This window comes from Microtus pennsylvanicus, chromosome 13 (genome assembly GCF_037038515.1).
Source record: "Microtus pennsylvanicus isolate mMicPen1 chromosome 13, mMicPen1.hap1, whole genome shotgun sequence".
NCBI lineage: Eukaryota > Metazoa > Chordata > Mammalia > Rodentia > Cricetidae > Microtus > Microtus pennsylvanicus.
The window spans coordinates 60,639,168-60,658,154 of NC_134591.1; the positions used below are offsets into that span (position 1 = coordinate 60,639,168).

The window sequence follows — 18,987 nt, forward strand, 5'->3', positions numbered from 1 at the left end:
CTTTGAACTTAGCCTAAGCCAACAGGGCAAGTCTCCAATTTTATACCTACAATCTATGCAAACCTTACATTATAATGCAGACTACACAGCATCGTCTTGTCTTAATACTCAGTATTATTTTCCTCAAATCTTGATCATCCAAAAATTGATCGTCCATTGAAATGGTCCCTGCTTAGGCGCTATCTGCTCACTTTTTCTGCATTAGCTGTCCTCTCGCCCCCTGCTGCCAGAACCCTAAGCAAACCTGACAGCTGTGCAGACCCGGAAAGAAAAAAAAAACCCGCTGGTTTTCATGTCCCTTGGGGCCAGAAACACAGGGAAGGCCAGGCGGGATCTGAAGCTTGGAGGCCCCGCCTCTCCCCCCGCCCGCCGCGGGGGCGGAGCGGCTCGGGTCCCGCCCGCGGGGGCGGAGAGGGAGCCGGGGCGCCGGGCAGCTCGGCTCGGCTGGTTCCGGGTTGAGAGGCTGCGCTGGACCGAAGCGGTGGCCGCTGAGCTGGTGCGGGTAAGGGGCCGCGCGGGGCCGGGATCTGCGGCCAGGGTCGGGCAGCTGAGTGGGCCGGCACCCCTCCTCTGCTCTGCCGGGCAAAGCCGCGGTGCGGCTGGGTCTGGCTGCTCTGTCCCGCAGAATTCCCCATCCCCAGCTCGCCCCACTCCCAAAGCTGTCCGGGTCCCAGGATTCCAGCCCCACTGTGGCCTCCGCCCCCCTTCGGAATCTCCTCCTCGCAGCCTCTATCCCTTGGGACTGTCTGGTCCTCTAGATCCTCCTCGCTTGGAGCCCCTTCCTTGGGACGCCCTCGGCCTCTCTCCTCCAGCGCCCATCGCTGGTAGCCACCTAGTATCTCGAAACCGAGCTCCGGGGCTCGCATCCCGGGTGGCCCCCACTCGGCACCGAGCCACCGTGTCCCCCGCGTCGCAGACAGCGCTCCCCGGCGCCTGTCGCCCGTGCCCCCGTGGGCCTGGCCCCCGGGTGCCGCCCCCGATCGCGCCGCGCCGGTTGCTGGCCTCCCGGGCTCCGCTCCGCACCGCCCCTGGCGCCATGGCGTGCAGCCTGAAGGACGAGCTGCTGTGCTCCATCTGCCTGAGCATCTACCAGGACCCGGTGAGCCTGGGCTGCGAGCACTACTTCTGCCGCCGCTGCATCACCGAACACTGGGTGCGGCAGGAGGCACAGGGCTCCCGCGACTGCCCGGAGTGCCGGCGCACGTTCGCCGAGCCCGCGCTCGCGCCCAGTCTCAAGCTGGCCAACATCGTGGAGCGCTACAGCGCCTTCCCGCTGGACGCCATCCTCAACGCGCGCCGCGCCGCGCGACCCTGCCAGGCGCATGACAAGGTCAAGCTCTTCTGCCTCACGGACCGCGCGCTGCTCTGCTTCTTCTGTGACGAGCCCGCGCTGCACGAGCAGCACCAGGTCACTGGCATCGACGACGCCTTCGAGGAGTTGCAGGTGCGTGGCGGGCAGGCGGGGGCGTGGGTGGGGTCAGGCTTCCATTAGGGGCAAGGGCCCCGGCCGACTTAATGCAAGAGGGGCGTGGTTGAAACGAGAGGCGGGGCAGGGGGCGGGGCCCTTGGACATCAATATCGTCTGGACTTGCGACAGATCTGGGTTGGGACTGAGACAGGTCGAGAGTGGGGTGGGAACGATGGGTAGAGAGGTAATCACAGCTGGACCAGCTGCTGGCCGAGGCAGAATGAGAGACTTCAGCTCTTCCCGGCTAGGACAGGACCACTGTCGCAGTTAGCATGTGGTGGGAAATTGAGAAATATGCTATTCTAAATGCAGCCACAGTGGCAGGTTTGGGGCATTGTGGGGTGCGGCTTGCTGCTCCAGGTGTTCCTAGAGATCTCGAGTGAAAACCGGGTCTCGGTTGTGCCATTCAGGTGTGGGTTAAGCAAATTGCTCAGAGAGCAGATTTGGGTGCCAAGGGTTAGGTCAAGGTGTGTGAGGCTCTAAGGTTGGAATCAAGTTCAAATATGGCAAGAACTGTTTTGGGTTTAAACCAGAAAAGGGACCAATTATAAGAGTGGAACCAGGAAATGAAAACTCAAGATTTGGGGAATTAGACTCAAAGGTGTTCGGGGAAGGTGAAGACAGGCTACTAGGACCAGACTCACTACGGCCTCTTGATGACCCCTGTTGACTGTCATGGGCATGAAAATCTTGGAGTAGTCAATTGAACACAGCCTTCAGCTGCAGCCAATCTCCCTTAAAACCTCCCTGTTGTTACTGACAGGACAGCCAGACCCTCATCAGTGTCTTTAGAACTCCCAAGATTCCACTTAGATATCTTCCCTGCAAAACCTTCCTCAAGCTCTATGTATGTGTGTATGTATGTATGTATGCAAATATACTTGCATAGAAGACATGCACATAGAGAGAGAAATATAGATATATACACATACTGAGAGCTACATTTTCCTTCATGTCCTCTATCAATAAGTATGATTTTTCTTTATTTTTAATTATTTTAAATTAATTATTTAATTATGTGTATGGGTATTTTGTCTGCATGTATGTATGTGCACCATTTACATGTGTGGTACCCAAGAGGCCAGAAGAAGGTGTTAGATCCCCTGGAACTGGAGCTACAGATGATCACGAGTCATCATGAAGGTGCTGGGGACCAAACCCAGGCGCTCTGCAAGAGCAAAAGCTCTTAGCTACTGAGCCATCCATCCCTCTAGCCTCAGGCGCACGCTTTAAAAGGAAGCATTTCTACCGAGACCGGTGTTATTGGGATAACATAGCCTATCTCCCATATTCTCTCCAGTAGAGATTCTCAGTTACACATTTGCCTACTAAAGGCTTGGAGAAATCTTGAAGGGAAGACATCCACTTAAAGTCCATTTAATAAAGTGATTCCCAAGCCTGTTTGAATCCTTTTTCTCAAGCTGATCTATTTCAATCCAGAATCCTCCTCCCTGGCTCTGGGATACCAATAGTAAACAATTCCCCAAGGTATCAATGGCCTTTTCCTTGGCAGGTTTATTGCCCCCCAAAAACATGGTGGACGAATGAATGAATGACTAAGCTTGGTCTAAGCTGGCCAGACTAGAGGACTCAGAAGCGGAAGATGTTTTTACTAAAAACAAAAACAAAAGCCGTGCAATCAGTGATGGTGCACACCTTTAATTTCAACACTCAGGGAAAAGAGGCAGGTGGATCTCTGTGAGTTCTAGGCTAACCTGACCTACAGAGTGAGTTCCAGGAAAGCCAGGGCTACACAGAGAAACCATCTTGAAAAGAGAAAAGAAAATAGAGTCTGCTGGTTTTGGAATAGTGAGTTCTCCATCCTTCAAGACACTTAATCGGGACATAAACACCTCCCTCCCTGCCTGCACTTTGCTGAGGCTCTCCTGGAAAGCACTTATCTGAAGTGTCTAGCCAGGGTGGGTGGGAGGAGCAGTACTTCTTCCCATTCCTCCCTCTGGCTAAACTTCAGCCCCACCTCTCTCCCCTGAGAAAGAGACTTGCCTTAAAGTCCCCTTTGGATTTAGGCAGGTGGTGGCCAAGAAACCTGCTTCTCCTAAGAGAGGCCATGCAGAGAGGTGGGGTTCAGACCACGCCCCACCCCCATCTGCCTTTCCTGCCTACTGGGAAAGCAGGCTCACTAACTATAGCTGCACTGGGAATGGGGCAACCTCCTTCCTCAAGGTCTGCTTCCCCCAGCAGCTAGTGGCCCCTGTGCTGGGGCCCCTATCCCGGGGAACGACGGAACTGGCAAAGCCTGGGAGATCATCTGGTGCTGAGCTCACTTGGCAGATGGAGAGCTGGTAGAGGGGGAGGAGGGGACTTACCCAAGGTCTTGAAAACAGAGGAGGCCAAGCTCTCACAGCTGGGGTTTCCAGACCCCCTGCCCAGAATTTGGCCTGCAGCGCTTACCTATATTCTAAATCTTGGAGACTACAGAGCGGGAGGATTAATTGCTTTGTCTTTATCCGCAAGCTGCTCCACCCTGGGCCTGCCACAGGCTGGCTGTGTGACTTTAGGAAAATGACTTGTTATCTCTGAACTTCTGGCCCCTTGACCTACCAGGCAGAACTGTTCTGCACCCTAGATTCCAGGGGGTTCGTCCTGGCATGCTGCATGAGTTCAGGCAAGTCACCTCAGTCGTCTGCATCTCCACATGTCGTCAATTACCTTCCCAGGGAGGTTGTCCTAAGGGTCACCAGTTCTTGAAGTGCTTAGACCTGTGGCTGGCACAGTCAGAAAGAATAGCCTTTAGACGCCTGTCTTTATTCTTGTGATAAGATTTACACCAAAAGTGGGGGAATATGATAGAAAAGGCTCATCCTACCTGTGGGTGAGCCTAGCTAGAATTACTGTAGAGTTGTGCAGAAGTTTCGTGTGTGTGTGTGTGTGTGTGTACACATGCATGTCCCTCCCCCACTACTGATGATCTCCTGGAGAGTGTGTGTATGTGTGTGTGTGGTACATATACATGCATGTCCCTCCCCTACTACTGATGAGCTCCGAGAGAGAGAGAGAGAGAGAGAGAGAGAGAGAGAGAGAGAGAGAGAGAGAGAGAGAAAGAGAGAGAGGTACATACACATGCATGTCCCTCCCCCACTACTGATGATCTCCTGAAGTGTGTGTGTGTATGTGTGCACACGTGTGCACACGCGTGCACATGCATATCCTCCCCACTAATGATGAGCTCCTGGCGTGTGTGTGTGTGTGTGTGTGTGTGTGCGTGTTTACACATGCATGTCCTCCCCACTACTGCTGAGCTCCTGGACCACAGAGCAAAGGAGAAGGAGGAGCTCATCTCCCAAGAGTTTGGGGTTCATGAGCCAAGAGCTGCCCACAGCTGTGTTTGTAATGCCTCACATGGTCTTCCCAGCACCTGCTGTGGGTTCCGCTGTGATTTATTTCTTTTGCAAATGGAGGCAGCCTCGCCAAGCTAAGTGATGGTGAGGGTCAGGACTCGGGACCAGTCCAAATGGGCCACATACAACCTCTCTGCTGCCCCTGAGGGCCACTCCCTGGCCTGCCCATCCATCATCCAGAATTTCTCCTGCCCACCCCGCCTGTTTCTGCATCAAGAGCACTTAGCACAAGACCAGACTAGGGACACAAGTCTGTTGGTGCTAGCTGACAGCACAGGGCAGGTGGCTGGGATGTCACCCTCATCGAGCAGAGTATCCGGCTCCCTTGCCATCTCAGGTTCCTGACCCCCAGAGAGAGGATCTGATTCATCCGAGAGTCCCTTCCCAGGCCTCATGTGATCGCTGGAGCATTTCCTAAGGCATGCCTCACGCCAACAAAGGCGACAGGGCTGGGCCTTGGATGGGAGCCTGGCAAGCTGGGCACAGTGATGATAGACAAGAAGTCAGCCCAGGAGGGAGGAGTGGGCTTGAGGGTGTGGGGCTTAAATCTTTGCTCTGACTTCTTCTGCAAAGTGGAAGGGCTTTCCTGTCTCCTCTTTCTGATCTAAGACGTCAGGGTCAGAGGAGAGAGTCACTGTCTGTCCCTAGGGTGACAGTCACAAAAGCACTTATTTTGTACCATGTTCAGAGAGACAGATGAGCACTTCTGTCCTGCGATAATGACCCCCCCCATCACATTTCCTGAGAAAAGGCACGGTGTTAGCCTGCATGCGCGTGCGGCTGGCGGCGCCCACACGATTCTCCATGAAGGTATCTGCACAGCCAGGAAGTCTGGTTCATCTGCACAGGTCACAGTGTAGAGCTGAGAGTTGAAGTTGGGGGGCCCCAAAATGTTCATTTTCTGAAACAAAACTGTCTGGTGACAAGATTAACAGTGACAGAATGAAGAGAAGGGTGAACTGGGTGTTTGGGGCATACCTGGTGCTGTGCGGTGCGCACAGTCCCTTGGCGTAGCCCTTCCTGTCCCTACCTCCAGAGAAGGTCAAGAATCAGCAGCATTCTTCAGACATTCCCTGGGGCTGGGAGACTGGGGACTCTCCTGAGTCCTCCCTGCAGCAGGCAGAAGAGCTAGAAGGCACAGCCTCTTCATTGGCTCTCCGACTGGCTCCTCAGGGAGTGACCAAAAGTACAAGAGCTTCGGATGCCCTCTGGCCCACTCTCCCCACTTTACAGATAGGAAAATAGACCTACCAGAGCTCTGGACCCAGTCAGCCCGAGATCACAGTCTAGCTGACCACCTACCTTGAATTCTGCTGGACACAGGGTGGGCATGGAAAATTTGGAGGTGGGAATCAAACTTGGATTCAAGATTGACTTTAATATTTTGTCCTGGCTTCATATCTATATGGCTGCTGAGGGTTGGCCCTGTGTTGAACCCAGGACAAAGCTACCCAATCAACCTTGCCATGATTCCTTCTCTCTTTTAATGCTCACAGCCATTGCCCCATTTTACAAATGGGGAAACTGAGACACAGAAACTGTGCTTAGGTCACCCAACAGTGAGCCAATTGGAACTTGAATTTGGGTCATGAGCAGGACCAGGGCTAGGCCCACATATACAGGAGGGTGGGGTGGCTGTTGGGGGAGGGCTTAAGGGTTGGAAAGAGGCTTAACTTGCTGAGGATGGGCCCTGGATGTGGATGTGGCACAGGGGCGGGGGTAGAGGGCATGCTTCAAGGGTTAGAAGTTGATCCTGGAGATGCCGGGAGACCAAGGACAGGTGTGAGCAAACCGGTGTAGCCTGTCAATTATACACCCGGGACAGTGTACATGGCCACCTGTGCGAGGCCCTGGGACAGGAGAGCAGCTGTATTGCCAGGAACTGTGAAGCTCCAAAGGGCACAGGAAGCTCTTGATGCCAGAGAAGAGTTCATGTATGCCAGGAGGAACAGGAGCAGCCAGGTGAGGGACTGGGAAGGAGGAAGAAGAAGAAAGCAAGTCACTCTGAGTAGGAAAGGAGGCGTGCAATGCCAGGACTCTGTCTCCAAACTGATGTTGCCTCCTTGGAGATGAGAAGGGTCCCTGAGGCCAGAGTCAAGATGGCTTCTACAGCGTCTTTTTCCCCTGGGGTCAGGAAGAGGGACATCTTCATAAGAGAGGAATCTGGGCCTCTGAGCCCTGGCTCTGTCCTTCCCATAATCACTTCCTCTGTACTGATCTTTTCAAATAGATGGAGAGCCCCAGGGCCTAGCAGCTGACAGAAATGTAGAGCAGTATGCTTATGTAGTCCTACAGAGTCCCCCCCCTTCCCTAGCATGCCATGAGCTAGCTCTGCTCTGATGGGCCCTGAGGACTCCAGCTGGTCCCAGCTGATGTCCAAGGCCTCCACGCCAGCCCAACTGGCCCTAGCAAGCCTTTCCAGTTTGTGACTCTACCCACCTGTCACCTGCCTGACTGTGGCTGCTTCCTGTACACATCAGGTGACCAGTCCTTAGCACTTGGAATGGCCAGGAGAGCCCTGTCACCTGCCTTCTCTGCCCTCCCATCAGAAATGAAGTCAGACCCCAGAGTTCTCTGTTCCAAGGTCCTTTTGCTCTCGTTCTTCGGATGACTATTGCATGACTTTTCTCGGTGTTTCTCTTCACAGACAGAGAGGGCAATAGCAAGTCAGAGAAATGACTGCACCCAGCTTTGTGAACCAATGAGTTCATTAGGGCTCCTTGCTGGAGAATGGGCAAGAGCTTGCTTATAGACGCATAGGTGGCTCTCGGCACCATGTTAGGGAAAAGCCCACTCTAGCCTAGGTGACAAGTCCCATATTGCTTTGTGACTTCAGCTAACCTCCCACCTCCTATAGGCTCCCAAAGCCAGGGCAGGGTTAACAAGAGGTGCTGGGTGGCTGGAATCTCAAGTGAGAGTCCGTCCGTTGACCCCTCTCCCGCTTCTGTGAGGGAACGCTGACCTCCCAGTCTTGAGCGGATACGGCCGTGGCTGTGTCGTACCTGGAGAACAGGGTCCACAGCCACAGTGGCTCACCCTGTGTGGTGTGTCATCAGGAACCGAGCTATTTAATGGTCCCAGAAACTCTCTGAGGCTGATACTGTTACAGCCTCACTTTACAGGCTGGAAACCCAAGACAAAGGAAGGTGTCACCATCATGGCCAAGGGGCGTCAGTTCCGTTGGCTCCCAGACAGACCCCACGTGAACTCTGCTCTTCCTGACAGTTCTCTCCTATTTGAGATTTGCTTCTTCAACGAGCTGCAGACTATTCAGAGTTTAGGGACTATGTCTCTACGGTTAGGGTGGCCACACAAATCTGATGCCCAGTGGGTGCTCTGAATTTTGGCATGCCCAGAAACTCCAAAGCATTGCTGTTGAATAAAAGGAGTAAAGATCTCAAGGGTCAGTCTTGAACATGCTTTTGGAACCACCCAGAACCTTGCCTTTGTCTCATAATAGCTTTGTGACTCTACACTAGCGGTTTGGTCTCTCTGGTCATTAGTTCCTCTCTCTGTATGATAGAACCTTCTAGACTGTTGTGAATACTGGGTAATGAGATGCCTGTGAAATTCAAACTCAAACCACACCTACTTCCAGCTCCGGTGGTTCCAAGCCTCCCTACGGCTTGGATTGGCAGCAGTGCCCACCATGTCCTTCCTCTGTGGCTGCTCTGTCACTTAGGAGTTTATGGACAGTCTCCTGTTTGCTAGCTGGGCTCTCAACTACGAGTGAGTTCCTTGGCTTATTCTTTCCTGGCAAGCCGTGTGGCCATGGGCCAGTCAGTCCCTTCCTTAGATTTGTTTCCCTGTCCTGGCAAAGGCAAGGGTTGGAGCAGATGGTCCCTCCCACCCCTTCCTGCCTTTGCCATCTCAGGAAGCAGGGAGGGGCCGCCTGGACAAAGCATGGGACACGGACATGAAGCAGTGACAGGGGCCTCAGATGGAACACAGGGACAGCATCCCAGTCACCCTGAAAATGCCAGGTTACATGCCCTGAGGGTCTAAATACATCCTACTACTACCTCCTTCCACTGTCCCCACCCTAGGACCTATGATTTATCCCCACTTTGCAGGTGAGGGCCTTGGGGCTCAGAGAGGTTAGATGACATCTCAGGGGACACACAGCGAGCAGGTGACTGAGCCAGCTTTCTCACCCATACCTGTCTGATCTGAAACTGGAGAAGACAGTGAAGTGTGAAGTGACCCAGCTCAGTCTGCCTCCTGCATGCACCATGTGGGTTCCGGGCTTTGGGCTTCCTGGATTAACTGTTTCCAAGGTTGTATTTGGGCCCAGAGCTACCTACCCTGATCCTCCTAGGCCCCCCCTCTCTATATATATATAAAATCTTTCTATCTGATGTCAATGTCATAGCTGACTTCTCCCATCCTAGCACGGGGAGCTCATACCCTTCCAGGATATTGGCCTCTGAGCAGGTTCACCTTGCAAAAGTCAGAAGGTAGGCGTGCCTGGCCCTGTCCTAGGTACTGACAGTGAGAACAGCTCAGGACATGGTCACTACCCTGAGGAGCCCAAGATCTAGCTTAGCTGGGGAGACTGATAGGTAACCTCACGGAATACAGTGTGTTGAACTTGGGAATGTGCTTCAGTTAATAGAGTGCTCGCCTAGTATGCATGAAACTCTGGGTTCAATCCCCAGCACCACATAAATGGGGTGCGGTGTCTCACACCTGCAGGAGGATCAGAAGTCCAAGGTCATCCTCCTCCGCTTAGTGAGTTCCAGGCCAGCCTGGCCTTAGTGAGACCCTATCTCAAAGGGAGAAGAATTCATTTGCTACAACAGTCCGAGGATGGGCCCTGCACACAAAGGAATGTCGGAAGAGGGAGAGTTCGGGAGGTGGGCTCTCAGGACAGGTGACCCCGAGTCACATGAGCACCCTAAACAGAGGCCACATCGCACAAGGGCTGGGAGGCAAACCCTGCGTGGCGTTTAGTGCTGTCTAATAGAACTTTCTGCAACACTGGCGAGTTCTGCATCTGTATTGCTTGGTGCTATAGCTGCCAGCCCTAAGTGGCTATTGAGCCCTCGAGATGAGACGAGGCCAGGACAGTCAAGAAATTGAATTTTCCGCTCCATTTCATTTTCACCCACTGCTGTGTAAATGGCCGCACGAGGCTGAAGGCTGTCATGCTGAACAGGGCAGGTATAGACCAAGAGCTGACTAGAGATGGCAGGGCTGGCGTGGAGGGCCTTGAATGCTGCCCCCAGGCCTTGTGCTCGTCTTTCCAGACACCAAAGAAATCCTTTTCAGGTTCACTGACACCACTGTGGGAGGCATTGAGCACAGAATAGAGGCGGGTCCCAAGGTGGGAATTCAGAAAAGAACTGGTGAAGGCGGAACCAGGCGCTGTGGGTGTGGCGACAGGACCAGACTTCACAGAAAGCCTGAGGGCCCACTGGTCAGGTTCAGAGATGAGTTGTGGATTTCTGGCTGGGATGGCACCACTGGGTACACTTCACCCCGTGAGCCACCTCTCCTCAGTAAGGAAAGGGAGGTCTGATGTCCCTAACACCACTCTGAATCCACCGTGGTGAGTTTGTCTAATCTCTCTCCACAGTGCTCCCTGCCCCTCATTTCTCTTTCCCCAGCCCTGACAGTGCCGTAGGTGTCCTGGGAGGCCTTGGAGTGTATGTGTAGAGGAGGGAACATTTCCCCTGCCCCCTAAGCCAGTTCCTCAGACCCTGGGTTCAAAACCAGTGAGGAGTTTGTCCACGTTCCCAGGACGTTCCGAGCAATGTGACAGATGGGGTTTCCAGGACCTTCCAGGACCTATGGCGACCACCTCAGGGGAGAATCCAGCACTAGCCATTTCTCCAAACATTTACCTCTTGCCCAGACAAATTCCCAACTAGATTAGACCCCGGAAGCCACGTTCTGCACCGTGGCGAAGTAGGCCTGCCTGTCGAGGACTCGGGAGCCCGGGAGCCTTAGGAATGACTCTCATCTGCTAAGTAGTTCAGGATTTCTCTCATGAAAAGCAAATCCACCAGAGACGGCTCCAGGCTCTGGTGTGCAGGGGACATTGAATGGATCCTGAGAGCTGATTTCTCACATCTCTTGCTGCTCGTCCAAACACCTCACACGGGTGACCTGAGGCCCACTCTGTGGAAAGCATGGATGCCATTGGCACTAGCCAACAATATCAGAGCCTGCTTGCCCTCTGCCCTTCCTTCCTTTTCCTCTCCCGAGGTACAGGTCTGGTGATTGTGTGCCTGTCCCCACAGTCCTCCAAGACACAGTTATTTCTCCCTTCACCTCTGTCGTCACAATCGCCTCCCACCGAGACGGCTGATGGAGTTCCAGCCATCGTATCTGTTGAAGGCCTCTGCTGTCACCAAGCATGCCGCCCCCATCTCTTGTTATCCATGGCTGTCTTCAGGCCCATGTGCCTTCCTCTGAGTGGGACTTCCCCAGGCACAGCATCTAAACGGGCCTGCCCGTCACGCGCTCTGCCTTCTTTTCCAGAGCGTGGACCGTGTTGGTGTTTCCCTCTCTGGTTGCCTTCTTTTCCTGTTTCCGGTCAGCTTGCTCACTGGACTGGAGGATCCCCGTGGGCGGAAACTGCACCTGCCTTGTTCTCTGTTGTGTCTCCAGACCTCAACGGTGTCCCTTTCATTGTAGCTGCTCAAAAAAAAACTCTCGGGAGACGAGGGAGCGGTAGCAGCAAAGGTTATTCTGTGTACTCCAACTCTCAGTTACTGTGATATCGTGGCCATTTCCACGTGTCAGCGCTAAGGCTGTGGGATGAGTTGGACTGGTTGTTTGTTGAGTATCCTCCCTACTCTGACAAGATGGGAGGTAAAAGTAGGAACCAGCTGGATGGCGATGGTGGCGCACGCCTCTAATCCCAGCACTTCGGAGGAAGAGGCAGACAGATCTTTGAGTTTGAGGCCAGTCTGGTCTACAGAGCAAGTTCCAATACAGCCAAGGCTTCGAAAAGAAACCCTGTCTCAAAACGAAAAAAAAAAAAAAAGGAACTGGCACCTCAACCTGTCTGTCATCATGAGGCCTAAGTCGACTGGGGTCTCCAGGAATTGTTCAAGTCCTGTTTTTATGAAAATTCACTCACAGATCCCCTTCTTGGGGCCCTAACTAGATAGCCCCTGGGAGCAGACCACAGAGGGAGATAAGGACCTACCATGAAGAACCCACGGGCTAATATGGGAAGGGCGACCCTCGCCTACTGTACAGAGGCTAGAGGCTCAGTAAGTGCAGACAGCTGGACTCTGTTGGGGACCACCCACCTCCACCCCATTTGTTTATTTGATAAATAAACAGGCCCCCCACCGTGTGCTAGTACCACTCTGGGCACTAAGAATACAGGAAGCTATAACAACAAACCAACTACATAGGATTCCCACTCATAAAAGTCCTATCTCAGTGAGGGAGGCAAGCAATATGCACACAAGCTGTTGACGAGTATGGTCCCTCTGTCAGGGAATGGTACAGCAAAGACCCCGGGAGGTGCCTCTGTCTATGGGGTGGTCAGAAGCAGAGTGAGTGCAAAGCCCCGAGGCTGGAGAGTTGTGACTCCACTGTGGTCTGCTGGCCTAGCATGCACACGGCTGGAGGTTCTACCTCTGTACCACCACCGCCAAAATTATGTCCCAAGTGTTGAGCCCGCTCTGGATGATGGAGGGGAGCCATTTTGGCTGGATGGAAGCAAGAAGGGAGGATGGTGGAGACAGTTGGGGAAGCGAGGGGCGGGGGGGGGGGCGCTGCAAGGTTGAAGTAGGTACTAAATACCTCAGTGATCAACAAGAATAATTCCCAGTGCGATATTTTTTCAGACAAAATTAATGCCAGAAAATCTATAACAAACAGACTATGAATATTTTAAGCAAGGCCATCACAAGTGCCAAATGGAACTCCAGACAGAGGGAAAAAAAAATCACAAAACTGAGCCTGGTTTTGGTCCAAGGAGGAGGCATTTGGATGTGAGTGTGTGTGTGTGTGTGTGTGTGTGTGTGTGTGTGCTGTGCTGTGCGTGCGCATGCGCAGGTACACATGGAGGTCAGAGGTCAATCCTGTCAATCCTCCGCAGCAGTCCACCTTTGAAAAAAACTTTAATTATCTTTGTTCTTATTCTTTTTAAGATTTCTTTAAATTTTTATTTTACGTATATGAGGGGTCTGCCTGCATGCATATCCGCATACCACATGCCTGTGTGGTGGCCACAGAGGCCAGAAGAGGACATCTCAACCTATAAACTGAAGTTACAGACTGAAGCAAGCCACTTTGTGGGTGCTTGGACTGAATCTGGTGTCTCTACGAGAACAGCAGGTTCTCTCCACAGCTCTACCCTCTCGCCAGCCTTCCACCTTTAAAAAAACAAACAAACAAACAAAAAACCGAAACAAAACAAAAAAGATCTCTCCTTGGCCTTAGGGCTCACCGACTAGGTTGGACTCACTGGCCAGTGAGCCCCAGGGCCCCCTTGCCCCATTTCTAGTGCCGGGATTACAAGTATGTGCTGCTACAACTAGCTTTGTACCTCAGGGCTGGAGATCAAACTCAGGGCCTCCTGCTGGCAGGGCAAGCACTTTAGTGACGAGTGTCTTCCGGTCCCCAGCCCTGTTTTCAGTTTGAGAGGTGATATCTTTGTCTGCCTGGATTTGTTGCCGTGGATCTTCTTAGATGTCATCATTGTAGAAATACGTCACCTGGCTTTAAGCTTGTTTACTCCAGCTCACCATGCTGGCCCTGACCGGTGTGTGCTGGTTGTATGTTTGGAGCTAGGTTCTTGACCTCTCCAAATGCTTTTTCCTCTTGAGAATGGGGGTAGAGTAGCGCTACAGAAAGGCTCAGTGACTCAGTACCAGCCAAGGCTGAGAGCAGGGTCCAACCCGGCGGGCAGAGACTTAGGCAGTGAGTCTGTGCTGTGGGCAGTACTAGGTCCCTATCAGAGTGCCACACGGGTGCCAGCCAGCAGCTAAGGCACAGGGCGAGGGAGGCTATGAAGAGATTGCTCAACATCAGGAGGACTAGAGAGGAAGGCCTGGTAACTCATGGCTGTAACCCTGGCTCTTGAGAAGGTAAGGCAGAAGGATTGCTGCAAGTTGGAGGCCAACCTGGGCTGCATAATGAGTTCTGGGCCAGCTTGGCCTATAGCATTAGATCCTGTTTCAAAATAAAAAAGAGGCCTAGGATATAGCGAAGTGACTGGGTGTTCTCTCTTGGGTTTAGGAAGCAAACGCAACAGGATCTGATGAGCGAACTACGGTGGGAGGCGGGCATTGGGGTTGGGGGTCAAGGGCAGCATGGACCCCAGCTGCCAACAGAGCTGGTCTCTCCGCCATCGAAGACTGCCCTGGCTGGGTATGGCCTGCTCCACCATGCAGGCCCTGTGTGTATTTCAGAGGGAACTGAAGGAGCAGCTTCAGGCCCTGCAGGACAGCGAGCGGGAGCACACAGAGGCCTTGCAGCTACTCAAGCGACAGCTGGCGGAGACCAAGGTGAGCCTGACCCAGTGTGGGGACGACAGGCGGGCAGTGGTGAAGTGGGGCTGTGCATCCTCCATCCCTCTGAGGAAATCTGGCTTCCAGTTGCCTAAGTGTGGTGGGAGAGAGGCGGGGTGGGAGAAGTGGAGCCTCTGAGAGAGCAAACAGGAGTAGGACCCACCCCCAATGTCCCAGAGGGCTTTGGTGCCTGAGCGGGGCCGTTTCTCTTCAGCTTCGACAAGCACTGGGGTGGGACCAGGAAGGGCTGACAAGGTCTACTTAGTGTCTCTTTGTTCTTCCCTTATTAAATAGCCCACTACGGGCAGTGGTGGCACACGCCTTTAATCCCAGTACTCGGGAGGCAGAGGCAGGAGGATCTCTGTGAGTTTGAAGCCAGCCTGGTCTACAAGAGCTAGTTCCAGGACAGGCACCAAAAAGCTACAGAGAAACCCTGTCTCGAAAAATCCAATCAATCAATGGAGTGGGCTGCCCAGGAGCCCACTGTAGCATGTCCCCTCAAAGCCATGACTCATGTCCTCTCCCCTCTTGCACACAAGCATAGGGATAAGAACTCTAAATCCTGGTGTCAGCACTGAGGAGGCTGCACCTGGAGGCTATGGAGTCTCAGGCCAGCCTAGGCTGCACGGCAAGGCCTTGTCTGGAGAGAGTGGGGGCACCTAACTCCAATTCTGAAAAGGAGGGCAAAATTCTCTTCTCTGGTCTCTGGCTACCGTGATAGGATGGAATCTTTTGTCCCTACTTGAGAGGAGTACTGAGTCCAATCCTAGCACTGACCGTCAATCACATTCCTGGGCTCCCTATCTAAATAAACAGTGGGGACTCTGGCCTGTTCAATCCAGAACTCAGGGCTGGGAGGAGAGCTTCACAAACAGAAGGACTCTAGGGAATGACTTTGGGCTGACCGGTTCTACAAGATGAAAAGCCCCTGTAGCTGGAGCAGAGCCTTGGGGTTACCTGGCCTGGGGAAGCCATTGGTAGCTTACATCTGTGTTCCAGCGTGGCCACCATCCCGCTGCGTGGTCTTGGGAGGGTCGTGACATACATTCCTTCAGAAGACATTCCAGAGACCCCTCGGTGGGTGACAGATGAGAACCAGCCGCAGGGTTGCGACCTCAGTGCTTCTCCCAGCCTTAGCTTCTGTGTCTATCTGGTGACTCCACACCACCCCCATGAGGAGAAACAGATGGAATTCTCTCTGGAGGGCCGGCATCTGAGGGGCTGTTCTCTGCTACAGCTTTGCTTCTCTTGTTCACCCCTCTTTTCCCTCCACATTCCTCCCCCGCCCCACTGACCTCCTGCCCACCTCTCCTGTCCATCTGTGTGCTGCTGGGGGACCCGCTTCCCCTCCCTTTCCCCAGCCTGGCTTCCTGTCTGGACGGGTATATTTATATAAGAAATGCTGATGGAGGCTTTGAGGCTGTATTTCACCTGGTGTCTGACTGGCTCCGCCACAGCCTGCCTGCCCTCCAATGGCCTTGCCTGGGGGCCTGTCTGCTCTCCCTCCTTGCCTGTGTTTTCCTTGGTAGGCTCTGAGATGCTCTGTTCCTGGCAGGATTGTTTCTGAAAGGGCCACAGCTGCCCCAGACCCCGTGTGTGTCTTGGAATGCGGGAGCTGGGCTGCCTTCCCCACCGAGGAACCGAAATGAGGGGCAACGCATCATGGCTCTGCCTTAGGATTCAAAAGAGTGGGGTCAGGGAGACGGTTCAGCACATAGAAGTGCTTGCTGCCAAGCCTGACAGCGTGAGTTCAGTCCCTGGGACCCACGTGGTGAAAGGAGAGTCATGAGAGCAGGACCCCCTAAACTTAGTGTAGCATCTGATCCATGGTAGGGGGCTGTGGGACAAGTGAGTGAACATCACATCAATAATATTAATTACTTAATTAATTAATTGATAAAGCACCTTTGGTAGTGAGAAAGTACAACTCCACTTCTAACAGAGGAAAGTTCAGCCGGGAGAGATTGACAGGCAGGCCTGAGGCCCCATAGCTTCTTTTAGTGGCAAGATGGATGACTTTGGGAAGAGTTTGGGAAGGCCCAACAGGGTCACATACAGTACTCCTGGGCTGTCACGCTGCCATGCCACTTCCTGGTCCCCTCTCCGCCTCTCATCCTCTTTCTCTATCTGTCCTCTCTTGTGCTGGGGATACTGGAAAGGACATGGAGTCTGCCCTCAACTTTGTGATGTGATCTTAAGCAAGCCCCCACTCCTTCCCTCCCTCTCCCCTTCATCAGTGAAGCCCTCCTGACCACCAGCCTGTTCCAGGCCTGGGGGTGGGCACGGGGACAGGGAACAGGCCATTCCTACCCAGGAAGGGCTCACACTAGCTGGAGAGACATATTGTGGAGGAGACAGCAGATAAGAACCTTGGCATGCCCACCACCTGGAAAGGAGAAAGAAAGCCTCTGGGGAGGACCCCCCCCCCACACACACACCAGTGTTTGGAGAGGCACAGCAGAAGAAATAGAGACAAACCAAGCAGCCACTGGGTGGCTAGCGCTGATGAACAGTTTAGCAGGAGCCAGAGAGGGTAACCCTGGAACCTGGAGACCCCGGAAGACTGCTCTAACGGATACAGGGACGTGGACCCCATCCTCCAGCGGTAGCAGCCTCACCCTCTCTGGATGAGGGGCTCCAGGAGGCCCCAGCAGCCTTTCCCTCCATCCCTAGCCTCCCCTCCACTCCTTCTTTGTCTTCCCAGCGTGTTGGGTGGGCATGCGCAGGGAGGCTGGCCTGCTGCCAGCCGTTCTTCCTGCAGGGCCAGCAGCCACCACAGGAGAGAACAGGCCCTAATTGAGCCTTTGTGGAAGCTCCCACAGAGCCCCGGGCACTGAACACAGTGGGGTCTCTGACTCTATGAACTGCCAGCCAGAGGCCCACAAAGTGAAATTGCAGAGGCAGGCCCCACGCGTGCGGCCACATCCTGTGTCGCCTGACTGTCAGCGTTCTCAGGCTACCCCCTCTGCCTGCTCCCGCTCTGCCATGCACAACCAGTGCTCCTCCAATCCCTGGAGCCCACTCTGAAGCCACCTCTCCATGTGGACTCCATAGGCATGCATGTTAGAAACCGTCCCTTTGCTGTGTGTGCCTCAGCTTCCCCTTGGTGCCTGGAGCTGCACCTCATTCGATGAACATCACCATACCCCTGCAATGTGACTTTTGTAACCCCTCTCACAGATGGGGAAACTGAGGTACACAGAGTTCAGGTAGCTGAGGCCACCACAGCTAGAGACTCAGAGCTGGGACCTTTCCCCAGTCACTCCTCTACGGCTTCTTGGGCCTCGGGGAAGGGAGAGGGTCCAGGTATGTGTAGACCTCCCTTGGCCGTGGCCTTGTTCCTACAGTGAGGGTCTTAGGGGAGCCAGATGGGCAAGTAAGCACTAAGTCTCTGCTTGTTCATGAAGGTCTCTGACCTCCATGACCCCCTTTGTCATCATCCTTTGACTCCCATAGATGATGGGGTGGTCAAAATACAGAGCACTGAATCCCACATTGCACGCATAGGCATCCCCCACATAGCTGTCCCCTCCTTCCTTCCCTCATGCCAGGAATCCGGGCAGTACCGTGCATTCCTGCCCTTTGCAGCCTCATTGGCTCCACTGTATTCCCCCATTAGTCTCCTGATGGGTCCCCACGGAACTACGAGCCCTTCTGTCCTGTGCAGGTCCCATCTTATCGCCTTGCTTATCTGTGTGTCCTACACGGCCTGGCAAGCAAGCCCCCTCCCCATCTTTGTGTCAAAGCTGCCCCCCTCATTGGCACCTGGACGCAGTAAGATTCACGCTGGGTCCCAGTTATACTTTTCCATAACCCCTGATGGTTATCCCCCGCACAGTCCTCTACCAAGAGCCTGCGGACCACCATCGGGGAGGCCTTTGAGCGGCTGCACAGGCTACTGCGGGAGCGGCAGAAAGCCATGCTGGAGGAACTGGAGGCCGACACAGCCCGCACGCTGACCGACATTGAGCAGAAGGTCCAGCGCTACAGCCAGCAACTGCGCAAGGTGCAAGAAGGTGCCCAGATCCTACAGGAGCGGCTGGCTGAGACGGACCGGCACACCTTCCTTGCTGGAGTGGCCTCCCTGTCTGAGAGGTAAGTGCCGTCTAGCTGCAGTCTCCCCCCCCCCCCCAGGGCCTCTCCCAACCCAACTGAGGCAGTGAGGGGTCAGGTGGATGAGGCTGTCCGCAGATAAATCATCCAATCGTATTTTCATCATCATTGATAGGAATCTGCTCTAAGTATGCCAGAGCCCAGGCTAAAAGCCTTCCATATCCATGTTTCTCTGTATATACTATATTCTGATGGAGCTGGGCGTGGTGGCTGACCCCTGTAATCACGACACTAGGGATGTTAAAGCGGGAGGTTTGTCGTGTAGATTGGCTTTCCCTCTGTGCCTGGAGTTGCACCTCTTGTGAAGACCATCTCCACCACCCCAGCCTGGGTTGGAGGCCAGCTTGCACTACAGAGGGAAGTCTGATCTCAGAACAACATATGTGTGTGTGCTCTACCTATATTATAACAGCATAAGCAGTATTCGATGATGTTTGTAGTCATTTAACACGACTTTGTGCTGTGTGTCACTAATGTGTTTTATGTATTGGGGGAAATGGGGTGTGCATGTTCCTGTCTGTGATGGCCAGATGTCAACCTCAGCTGTCAATCTTCAGGGCGTTGTCCC

General features: G+C 53.7%; 1 protein-coding gene across 2 annotated transcripts in view; it reads left to right on the top strand.

The window, feature by feature from the left end:
* The first annotated feature begins 417 nt into the window (after window positions 1-417).
* Window positions 418-18,987, top strand: part of Trim62 (tripartite motif containing 62) — a 28,686-nt gene continuing 10,116 nt past the window's right edge. Inside the window, exons 1-3 of one of the 2 annotated variants that reach the window (XM_075945301.1) lie at window positions 418-1,444; window positions 14,208-14,303; window positions 18,145-18,401. In XM_075945301.1, the coding sequence (XP_075801416.1) occupies window positions 1,037-1,444; window positions 14,208-14,303; window positions 18,145-18,401 (761 nt within the window). In that variant the 5' untranslated portion in view covers window positions 418-1,036. Of the gene's footprint in view, window positions 1,445-14,189; window positions 14,304-18,144; window positions 18,402-18,987 lie in introns of both variants that reach the window. The other variant, XM_075945300.1, reaches the window with a different exon arrangement.